At 41.6% G+C, this 12,085-nt stretch overlaps 1 protein-coding gene across 1 annotated transcript; it reads right to left on the bottom strand.

The window, feature by feature from the left end:
- Positions 1-2,103: 2,103 nt before the first annotated feature.
- On the bottom strand, positions 2,104-8,285 carry LOC308580289 (serine protease inhibitor Kazal-type 6-like). The gene is made up of 4 exons (XM_081181613.1): positions 8,103-8,285; positions 6,440-6,462; positions 3,363-3,481; positions 2,104-2,245 (listed from the first exon to the last, which is right to left on the bottom strand). The coding sequence occupies exons 1-4, from the start codon at positions 8,179-8,181 to the stop codon at positions 2,179-2,181; spliced, it is 288 nt and encodes a 95-aa protein (XP_081037739.1). The 5' UTR covers positions 8,182-8,285; the 3' UTR covers positions 2,104-2,178.
- Between the last annotated feature and the right edge of the window lie 3,800 nt (positions 8,286-12,085).

Raw genomic sequence — 12,085 nt, 5'->3', positions numbered from 1 at the left:
TCAGCGTCATGTGGGTAGGTTCTCTTTCTATTCATTTATCAGTTTTCATTGGTGGTGAGTGATATGGGGTGGGGACAGGGCATGGCTGGTTGCCTTCAGTTGACTGCAGAGAGTTTTGCTCACGTGAGTGAGGGGGAGGGGTTGTTAGGTCAAATTTTATATTTGTATTCAAAACAACTTTTGAAATTGAATGGTGCATTTATCAGTTCTTCTGGCTCTCAGGAAGAGCGGAGTTTAGACTGCAACACGTTCCTCCTGGATTGAGCACCTTTCCTAAAGATAGCTGAACATCATAATGGATGCAAAGGATACTTTCTCAGCTACAGAAATACTAAGAGTGAGTTCCATTGGAATCCACTATTCTTTTGAAAATGTGCTAAGCATTTGTGCCTTCAATTATTCTGTACCAGCCATTTTGATTTTTTAAACATGTAACCAGGAACAATAATAATAAACTGAATGAATGACAAGCTATTTTTTAATGAAATGATGATGGTCACCGGATGGTCTCTGCATGTACAAATCAACACATGGAAGGGGGAATGGAGCTCCCTATGAGATTATGCCCTGCAAAATGGAGGGCTAGAGACCATGATTCTACCACCACCACCATACTGCTTGTGTCTATGGTCTATATATATACAGTGGTACCTTGGGTTAAGAACTTAATTCGTTCCGGAGGTCCATTCTTAACCTAAAACTGTCCTTAACCTGAAGAACCACTTTAGCTAATGGGGCCTCCTGCTGCCGCCGCGCCGCTGGAGCATGATTTCTGTTCTCATCCTGAAGCAAAGTTCTTAACCCGAGGTACTATTTCTGGGTTAGCAGAGTCTGTAACCTGAAGTGTCTGTAACCCAAGGTACCACCTTATATATTTTTAGAGGAAGGATTGGGAACATTTAGCTCTCCAAATGTTGCTGAATTAAAATTCCCATCCACCTTAGGGCCAATAACCAGAGATAATGGGAGTCACTGTTCATCAACATCTGGAGGGCCAAATATTCTCCATGCCCGTTTCAGAGTATAACTCAAAAGACAGGGCCTGTATCTTAACAACTATTTTCTTATTTAAATTAGTTTGAGTCAGATATAGGATAATGAATTATCATTGATTGCAAATGCAAGATACCGTATTTTTTGTTCTATAAGACTCACTTTTTCTCTCCTAAAAAGTAAGGGGAAATGTGTGTGCGTCTTATGGAGCGAATGCAGGCTGCACAGCTATCCCAGAAGCCAGAACAGCAAGAGGGATTGCTGCTTTCACTGCGCAGCGATCCCTCTAGCTGTTCTGGCTTCTGAGATTCAGAATATTTTTTTTCTTGTTTTCCTCCTCCAAAAACTAGGTGCGTCTTGTGGTCTGGTGCGTCTTATAGAGCGAAAAATATGGTAATTAATAAACTCTGATTTATTCACTGATTTTTATTTGTACGCCTCCTTCCGGCAACTCCTGCAGCCAAGCTGGTGCCCAGGACTTCCATACACACTGCCCAGTGTCTTTGGTGCTGCTAGTGCAACGGTTTGTTGTCACCCCTGGAGGCACACTCCATTGTCTCTCGAGACAGATGGATGCCAACAACAACCATTGGTATGGACAGAAACTCAAAAAAATTGAGATTTCCATCTCAATATTTTCAGAATATTTTTCCTATATCTGTTCATATTTATTATGTAATTATGAATTTAGATGTGTATTTATGCATGGTTTTAGAATTTTTCAAAAACGTTTTTTTTTTTTAAAAAACACCCCGATATTTAAGGAGCATCTGAATAGAAATGATGAGTCTTTTGTAATGACATATCAAATTGGAAAATAATTGAATAATGGAGTACATTCGATTATTATTATTCTTAGAGTTGATATTCATGATTTCCCTTCAGAAGCAATCCAAAACAAAAAGTTTGCTCTGAAGGAGCAGACCAGAATACTCTGCATTGTGGTTCCTATTGCACTGAAGCCATTCCAGCTGAGTATATGTCAAATTCCATTCCTGCACTAAATGGGCTGCCTGCCAGTTACCATGAGGCTCTGCCACTGGGATGGGGAAAGCAAAAGCAGGAAGCAACTACAGATGCGTTGACTTTTGTTTAATGAACAAGCAGGCTGTGGAACTGCAGCAGTCTCAATATCCAGCATGCAAGATCAAGTAGAATTAGTCAGCACAACCAAGAGTGATATTTTCATGGTGTACTTTTTCTGTCAATACATGGGCCAGGGTGTCTGTATCTCACTTTTCCACAAGAAGCTCTAGAAAAGAAATCAGTGTTAAACAGAAAAGCATCACTGAGAAGCTCTGGAAGAACAAACCATTATTGACCACATTCGAACACCGGGCTCAAACAGTGCCTAATTCTGTGTTCAGTTGCAGCTGTTTTGCTAGATAATGATTAACATGAAAGAGACTGGATCCTTTGTGTTTACAGTACATGAGCACTATGCACATCTGCAGACTCACAAATCCTGAACTGTAAAGAACACAGGGCATTCTTTCATCAACATCCCATTCCCACATAATAAAAATAAACTTGCATAAAGCAGGCTCTGGCATAAGTATTTGTAACTTCTTTACAAAACATGCTGCATCATATACACTACAAGCACCAAATATAACCATCAGCACCACAAATTTTAATCAGCGGCCATTTTGTTATCAACTTGAAAAACAAAAAACATCTTCTCATCAGAAAAAAATGGCATATGTGAACTTCAGCAGCTGTTATCATGGTATTTTAACAGTGTCAACATACTATGACAATTTGGTTTCTATGAAAAGAAACAACTGAACAGGCATTTTTTTGAGAGTACAGTAGAATAAAATTCCTTCAGTTCCTCTTTAGAGCCATCTATTTTCTTTCCTTTTATGGAATGAAATCTCAGCTAGTCTGGAAACTGACCACTGGAATCTGCGGCTTTGTAGTATTGTTCCCAGACCTAGAACCTAGCTCTTTTAAAGCTTGTTACATGATAAGCCAAAATGCTCCGGAATATAAATTACATACCCTCCAACATTTCTCCATTGAAAATAGGGACATCCCATTCCATAATGATAATTTTACTATTTATACCCCACATATCTTACTGGGTTGCCCCAGTCACTTTGGGCAGCTTCCAACATGTATAAAAACATAACAAAACATTAAACATAAAAAACTTTACAGGATTGCCTTCAGACAGCTCAGCATTTCTCCAATGAAAATAGGGACATTCTAAGGAAAAATGGGACTGGGGCGGCTTCTCTAAATCAGGGATGTCCCTGGAAAATAGGGACACTTGGACGGGCTGAAATTATCAGGTGTTAACTTTCAGAGACATGGCCAGTTAGTGTTAAAAAACATTACTGCTTGCTGATTAACCACAACCTCACCTCATAGCTTTGCCAAGAAAACATGTATTCTTGTACGTTTTGCCATCTGAGCCACAAACAAATGACTCAACTGGTGGGCACACAAAATAATCTTCCTTTGGATTTATGATGCAGGATCTCTGAAAATTAAAAAAGACAATATTAATTAGGTGTAGTATCTTATGGCTGATGCTAATGTCTCTGTCTCATTCACTGATGCCCCCTTGCCCCACCTCTATGAGCTTACTAGGGAATGAAGATGGGTCCTGACAGCCAGCCCAGGGCTTAAACCTATAAAGCACCTGCAGAAATAGACATCATCTGAATTCCTCCAGAAAGCTTCTGGCCTCTGTGTCCAGGCCCAGGGGCACCCTGGGGAAATTATGGTGATAGTGACTGCGACCATCTCAACCTGCACTCTTCTTCAGAGCACCAGGCCATTACAAAAGTTGTTTTTTAAAAGGACACTAGTGTCAGCAGCAAAAGCTCCCCTAAGGCCCTTAGCACTAATATAGTGACAAATTCAGAGGTTCAAGGTCTCTTCATGATAGTCACGCACCCCAGAGCCCAGAGAGGCTTGTTGAGGCTGCTCAGGTGAGGTGAGGGAAGGGGAGCCTTCCACGCCTCAGCTGAGCAGTTTAATGAGCCCCCACAATGCCTCTCCAGCTTGCGTGAGCCAGATCAGTGGGGTGGGGGGCTTGCTCAGGTGAGGCACAGAGAGGCTTCCACATCTCAGGTGAGCAGCTTACTGAGCTCCCTCCCCTGTGCAGCTTTTCGGTTCGAGGGGCTCAGCAAAGCCCCTCTGTGCCTTCAGCTCATGAGGAGATCCTGTCTGCAGCACCTAGAGGATGTCCCCTTTGGGCTCTGGGGAGGTCTCCTCATGAGCCGGAGGCACAGAGGGACTGGTCAGGTCTCTGCCCCCATTTCCAGAGCCCAGCTGAGAGGTGCTGGAAAAAAGCACCTGTCACAGCCATGTCACCTCAGAGCCACACAACTTCTAAGATTACGCAACCTACTAAGATTATACAAGAACATTACAATCACACAACAACAACAACAACAACAACAACAACAACAACAACAACAAGGGATTCGTGGCAATGCTTGATGCAGATCTCTGTGTGTTTCCTTTCAGCTAGATCAACCATTTTCTGTGCAGGTGCATGGGGAAATGATTTGGAGTGCTCCAATATCTTCTTTCAGAGTGACGTCAGCTGTGTTTTCTGCCATGTTCTATTGTGCATAACAGAACTTGCACACCATTCTCTTGAAACAGAAGCGCCTTGTGTTTTCAGTGTTGATAAAAATATTTAGCTTTGGAACATAACAGCACCTAAAAACACTTATGTCCCTGTGGAGATGGCAGCACTGAATCAGTGGTGCATGCCCTCCTGGCATGCACTCTTTACAAAGACCTGAGGAACAAAATTATCACCCCTCTTTTATTGTCCATTCCGGGTCGCCCAACCACTGCCACAGTGTCTTTTCTCCTGGCAGATCAAGAGGACCAGATGACAGCAAAGATCACAAGGTTTTTAGCTGGGGCAGTTGGAAAAAGGTCCACTATTTGACTGCTGATTCAGGACTCTAAATTGTGTTTTATATAATCAACATTTTGTGTTGTTCTGTGTATACTGCAATGTTCTTTTGTTGCTATGGCCGTTGGCTGACACAAATGAAGTTTTATTCATTCATTCACAGCACCTAAAAACCACGCCTTGATTGTGCAGCTTTAGGACACTGGAGACAGGGCTGCAGAAATAGCAAAAGGTCTTTGATCCCTTGCAACCCTGGACAACTGCACCACTCACCCTTAGGCCACAGCATTTGCCACCACACCATACCTGGTGCTCTCTAAGGCCAGGTCTGATGAAGCTAAATAGGCAGCCTTGAGCAACTTGTTACTGGCATCCTGACTTTGCCTCTTTGGAGCGGGGACATGACCCATGCAAGCCAGCCCTGTCACATAGGACTCCCAACCTTCTTACATGGAGTGATCAGGTTCCCTACTACTGGGAACACTGAAGAACCAACATGGGTAGGTTCAGAGGAGGAGCTGGCTGAGTTAATCTCACTTGCTTCCACAGATACAAATTCAGAATGCCTAAAGAGGGCTTATTGCTTAAACTAGGGATGGGGAACCTCAAGCCCATGGGCCAAAAGTGGTTCTCCAGGCCTATGTGGTCCATGGCACTGTCTGTAGGCCACTCCCTATCTGCATCCACACCACTGAGTGGCCTTGCTTTGCAGCATCCTCAAGGGTTTTCCCCCTGGCCAGAATGTGTCACTGAATGCTTATAATGCCACTTGCTTGCCTTGATGGAGGATAGAGAGGTATGTTTCAGTGTGTGTAGAAACTAGCCTACTGTAAAATCTGTATTATTGCTCCAAGCACCACAGGCATGTAGTCCTTGGAAGGTTTCCAAGGCCTGTGGGCTGAAAGGGTTATCTGCTCCTTTCTTAGCCTTACTTACTTCACCTCATTGTACCAACACAGCTATAGTGGCACTCCTGAAAAGAGGATGACACAAATATTACAAATAAATGAAAAATCCCTCAGCAGGTGGGAATATAGATTTTTAAAAAATTAAAAATGAATATGCCCTCAGCTGGTGATTTCTGGTATTTACCACACCAGGAAGAGAGGAAAAACCACAAAGTACTTTAACAGCTGGTATCATAAGTACCATCTCTTGCCACATGATGGGGTGCTGTCATAAGAAATATTCACCTTGTACATTAAACGGAACAGCCAAACCTAATGTTTGAAATACATTTTGGATTGCAATATTTTACTCATAAAAATGTGAATCATATGCAAGAACTGGTGTGTGTATTTTGGGGAGAGGGGGTGCATTTTAATGCTTCAATCCTGGACAGAATTACTAGGACGTAAATTCCGTTGAACTCAGTGGTATTTGCTGCTGCGTAAACACGCTTAGGATTGTTCTTTAAAAGTCCATGTGAAAATTAGCAAGTGAAGAATGCAATGTTGGTCCAGTAAAGTTTGGAGCAGGAGAGATTAGGCAATTTGCTCCTAACTAAATGGGATTTCAACCGTTTCTCCTCAAATAAGACAAAGAGTAAAATGAACTCACCCTTGTTTCTTTAGCAGTGGAACCTAGAATTAGAAAATAATAATAATCCTCAAATGAAAAGAAGATAAAATATAAGAGATACATTAAATTAATGTTTCATTTTGCTTTAGAAAAACTAGACTTGTGAAATCAAATCCCCAATCTATAATTTACTGATGTGACATTTTTGGACACAATACTGTATCCCATTCTTTGAAGCTGTTAATATTGTGGGCTTTCATATGTATTCACACAATGAAATTGTAGGCAGTACGTCAAGGCTCTAATCCTCGCCGTATGTGCTGCTGTGAAGCTTCCTTTGATCTTGATCCAGAAGCTGTGATTAGTGCAGAATTCTGCAGCATGATTGCTGACAGGAGTGAGACAACCACTGGTTGCCAGCTTGCTACTGGGCTAAGTTCAAGGTGCTACGATTAGTATACAGTGGTACCTCTGGTTACGAACTTAATTTGTTCCAGAGGTCCGTTCTTAACCTGAAACTGTTCTTAACCTGAGGTACCACTTTAGCTAATGGGACCTCCTGCTGCCGCCGCACCGCCAGCACGTGATTTCTGTTCTAATCCTGAGGTAAAGTTCTTAACCCGAGATGCTACTTCCAGGTTAGCAGAGTTTGTAACCCAAAGTGTTGGTAACCCGAGGTACCACCATATAAAGTCTTTAACAGCTTGGGGCTAGTTTACCTACAAGGTCGCCCTACCCCATATATGACCCCTAGATTGCTTTGATCAGTGGAACTGGCACTTTTACAGGTGCCACATAATACTTGTTCCACATTTGTAAGAAATTGATCTTTCAGTGTGGTGGCACCCACAGTTTGGAATTCCCTGCCTATTGATATCAGGCAGTACTGACTTCACTTCACTCTTTCTGGCACCTGTTAAAAACATTTTTGTTTAGGCAAGCTAGTGCAGACATGTCAAATGCTGCCATGTGCTTTAAGCGAGGTTTTAACTTATTGTCGATTTTAATTATTTTTTAAATGTTTCAATTAATTATTTTTACCTGTTTTTACTGATAATTTCACTGCTTTATTCTTTTTGTAAACCACTCTGAGGCTTTCCCCCTCACAACTGATCTGTATATAAGTTTAAAAAAATAAAAAATAAAAATAAAAATAACTCACTGTGTGCCTCCAATTGACCTGTTTAATTGACAATCATAACTGTGTCTGGATTGTACTATCCAAGAGCTATTGATTCTCATTGCATATCAGAAAAACAGGAAAAGAATGTGGTGTCTACAAATCACATCTGTGCAGATTTTAGGGAAATAACCAAACATATGTACCAATAAATATGTAGGCCAGTTGTACATTAATATTTCAGTTATACATTTTCCTGCAAAAGGATTTAGGAAGTTATTCTCTGGTGAGCCGTTACTTGCTGTAGCATTCAGATTTTACTTCAGTCCTTGTTCAGGTGTTCACATGGACATATGCCAAGGGACTGATCAGGCTCTCACTTGCAGACCTCATTTCTGTCCTCCATACAGAGACCCAAACATGCACAGGTTCCAAGACCCAAGACCCTCTATTTCCGTGGTTTTGATACTTGCATGCAAGAGCATCTGCAAGTTTGAGTAAACGTGAGAGAAAATGGTACCCTTGGACATATGAGCATACAGAAAGAACAGGGACCCACTGGGTAGTAAGTAGGTTACGCACCTGAGAAGCAGCACAGGATCAGAGCAAGAAGCACAAAGGCAGATGCAAATTTCATAGTCTTGAAGAGTCTATCACACATTAGTGTGTTTCTCTTGATAAATCCCTAAGACTGGCTAACCAATGTGTATATACAGCTATATAAGGAAAGACAAAAGAGTGGGTGGGCAGGTTTTGCACATATATACCTTATTTGCAGTAGAGTCCCTACATGCTGAAACGGCACATAGTATTGTGAAATCTTTGTGATAGGGTGGTAGTTTCAGGGAACACCCAGAAAGTTCTTCAAAAGCAGACTCAAGAATGCTTCTGTGAAAGCAGGACAAACATGAATTTCATTCTTGATCTTTGCACTGTGTATCTGATTAACAAGACTTGGATAAATGGGTGTGATAAGCAACTGCCATTTATAATGAAGCTCAGTATTTATATGGTGATTGAATCTCTAGCAAAAAGTATCTGGCAAAAAGTCACCCTTAGCATGGAGTAATATGCCTCCTTTTTGTGGTGATGAATCCCTGACTAATATTAACAGATTCATATTAGGCATGGTCCAAGTAGTCAAACTTTGTGGTTGTAGCAGCAACAAAAGATGTGACTGGATAGGAGGAGCTAGAAACTGGTGACTGACAGAGCCCTCTTATCTTTCAACTGTAGCTTAGAAATTCTAAATATTAAGTGGTATAGAAATACTTGAAGAAAAAGAAGTAATGGGGCATGTTTAATCTGTTGAAACTTTTAAATCTTTTTTTAAAATCCACTTTAAAAAATTCTACCTTCTTTTTAAGATGCAAATAGAAACAACAACAAATTAGTTATCTGAGTTATAAACATCTCATTTTCCAATTTAATTCAAACCAGTGTATTACTTACCACTGGCCATTGGGGTTGGGATAAAGTATAAATAAATGTGAAAGGAGAAGCGTGGAAGAAATTGAAGGAGATGAGTAAAAGTGGATTGAGAGGTGTAAGGGTAGGGAAAATATACACTGAATTGCCTTCCGGATGAGCAGTTGTTTCCCTAAAACATGAGGTTGTCACATTACCCCCCAAAGCCAATGTCTCTACTTAGCTTGAAGAAAGCTGAACTTTGGGATTCCTTGCTGCAAAGAAATAACTGTGGCAAAGAATTCAGCAATTTCCAAAGAGAGAAAACTGAAAATTTTCAGTAATTGCCCGCCAATTATGTTAAATTCTGCCTTCATCCACATGCACTGCCATTTTGTGACTAGAGAGCTCCATTTTTTAGCCTCCCCAAGTGGGCCCTGGGTGGGAGGCAGAAGGTTTAAGAGCCCTTGAGTTAGAACAAGCACAGAACATTTGTAGGTCCTACAAAATCCTGGAAAACAGAAGTTTTGTTTAGCAAAGTGACATTTCAGAAAAAGATAGGAGAAGGAGACAGAATAAGAACCTAAAATTAGATTTGGACAAAGAAGGTTTGTAGGGCATTGTCAGGAAGGAGGTAGCAAATCAAGATGTGGAAGGGAAACCCACCCTCCTCACTCTAAGCCCAAGGTAGGAGTAAGGAATATGACAGCTAACTATGAGCTCCTTACTATTAGCTGATACCACCTGTGTGTAACAATGGGAGAGGGGCGTTAACAGATGGAAAGGGAACACAACTAGATAGAAGGTGCAAAACTTAAGAGGTCTACCTCACAGGCCATCTGGCTACTAATGGAAAGAAAAATGGCCTGAAAAATGGCAAATATTGTTCTATTGAAACAACAGAACCTGTGTCCCACACCAGATGTTGTTAGACTACAAAGTCCATCAGCTCAAACCGGCATGGCCAATAGTCAGTGACAGATTGGGGCAGCAGATTCACCAACTCTGTCTTAAATAGTTAGGCCATGATTGAAGGTTTTTTGTTGCCCTCTGTGTTCTCCAAAAGTTCTCCACAAGGGTCAAGTCACTGAGCCACTGCTACCACAGTAACAAGGGCAAGACTTTCTGAAGACCAACTCCTGGACAGAAGGATGTAGGCCTGAAGAGAGGGATTATCTCAGCTAGCTGTCCCTGCACAATTCTGGATCATTCATATTATGTATGGAGCTACCTTTGCTTTTAGGGGAAAGAATGAACCTCACTCAAATTGTTATGAACAGGTCAGAACCAAAATATACGACAAATGGAATAGGGATGGAGAAGTTGTGTCCCTCCAGATGTTGGACTCTAACTCCCATCAACCTTAGCCAATGGTCAGAGATGGCCAATAGTCAGAGATGATATAGTTCAGCAACATTTGGAGATGTTAGAAGAAATGAAGTTAGAACAAATGCAGGTGATTGCTGACTTGGATTTGTACAGGCAATGGATGGACAAATGTTTGGTTAAATATACAGTGTAATGTCTGTCACAAAACCAAACTGACACAGAGAGCAGCAAGGGTTTAAAAGAAGTAAGCCATTCAGTTTTGTCCCAATGTACTACATAGGATCCCAAACTGAGAACATACAGAGAAAAACCCTGGGAGAAAATATGTTGAAAATTTCTTTTTATCCTGCATGAAGAATCATAGAATCATAGAATCATAGAATCATAGAATCATAGAATCATAGAGTTGGAATAGACCACAAGGGCCATCGAGTCCAACCCCCTGCCAAGCAGGAAACACCATCAGAGCACTCCTGACATATGGTTGTCAAGCCTCTGCTTAAAGACCTCCAAAGTAGGAGACTCCACCACACTCCTTGGCAGCAAATTCCACTGTCGAACAGCTCTTACTGTCAGGAAGTTCTTCCTAATGTTTAGGTGGAATCTTCTTTCTTGTAGTTTGGATCCATTGCTCCGTGTCCGCTTCTCTGGAGCAGCAGAAAACAACCTTTCTCCCTCCTCTATGTGACATCCTTTTATATATTTGAACATGGCTATCATATCACCCCTTAACCTCCTCTTCTCCAGGCTAAACATGCCCAGCTCCCTTAGCCGTTCCTCATAAGGCATCGTTTCCAGGCCTTTGACCATTTTGGTTGCCCTCCTCTGGACACGTTCCAGTTTGTCAGTGTCCTTCTTGAATTGTGGTGCCCAGAACTGGACACAGTACTCCAGGTGTGGTCTGACCAGAGCAGAATACAGTGGCACTATTACTTCCCTTGATCTAGATGCTATACTCCTATTGATGAGGCCCAGAATTGCATTGGCTTTTTTAGCTGCCGCGTCACACTGTTGGCTCATGTCAAGTTTGTGGTCAACCAAGACTCCTAGATCCTTTTCACATGTACTGCTCTCAAGCCAGGTGTCCCCCATCTGGAAGGTTAATACAATCCATGGTATTGGTACCATCCTATCATGACTAGACAGCAGGGCTCGAAAACAGCATTACCAAAGGTGCCAGGGACTCTGAAGAAGCACAAACTCAAGGCAAAAAGGAGAAACGAGCTAAGAGGAAGACAAGTTTAGTAAACCCTCACCATGATCAACTTCCACCCAGAAACCTATGATCCCCCTGTGGAAGGACGTGTGGATCCAGAATTGGCCTCCACATTCGCATACAGATACACCATTAAGACTGTGTTTGTGGAAGACAATCTTACTTGGCTATGAGTGATTGCCAAAGAAGAAGATCATGACCGCAGGGCTCAAATGAAGAATCTCTCATAAAGCTGGTTATTGCTTCATAGCCTAATAAAGAAAATAACCTGACCGTCTCTATGAATGTAAACTGAGGAGAAATGTTGAAGGAACTGGATGATCCAGAAAATCCAGTTTGTAGACCAGAGCAATACATAAAAGGAAATAGGGTTTTGAATTAGAAGGAAGGGTCCTCTGATTTTCAGTATAAGCAACATTTGAAGATTTGATCAAAGCTGTATTGCCTCTTCTATTCAGCTGCCATCATTCAAGTCACTGTCACTGTCTCTGTCTCTAGCAAGGATTCAATCCTGGGCTCTAGCTCAGAAAACATGCTTCAAACATTTACCGTATACTAACACTGCACCTCCTGGATTTCTCTAAGGCCTGATACATAATGGTTAGTGCTTTCC

The sequence above is a fragment of the Podarcis bocagei genome (genome assembly GCF_964188305.1).
Source record: "Podarcis bocagei genome assembly, chromosome: 2".
Taxonomy (NCBI): Eukaryota; Metazoa; Chordata; class Lepidosauria; order Squamata; family Lacertidae; genus Podarcis; species Podarcis bocagei.
Note: the sequence above shows the minus strand (reverse complement) of the source record. Positions and strands in the feature narration are given on the sequence as shown.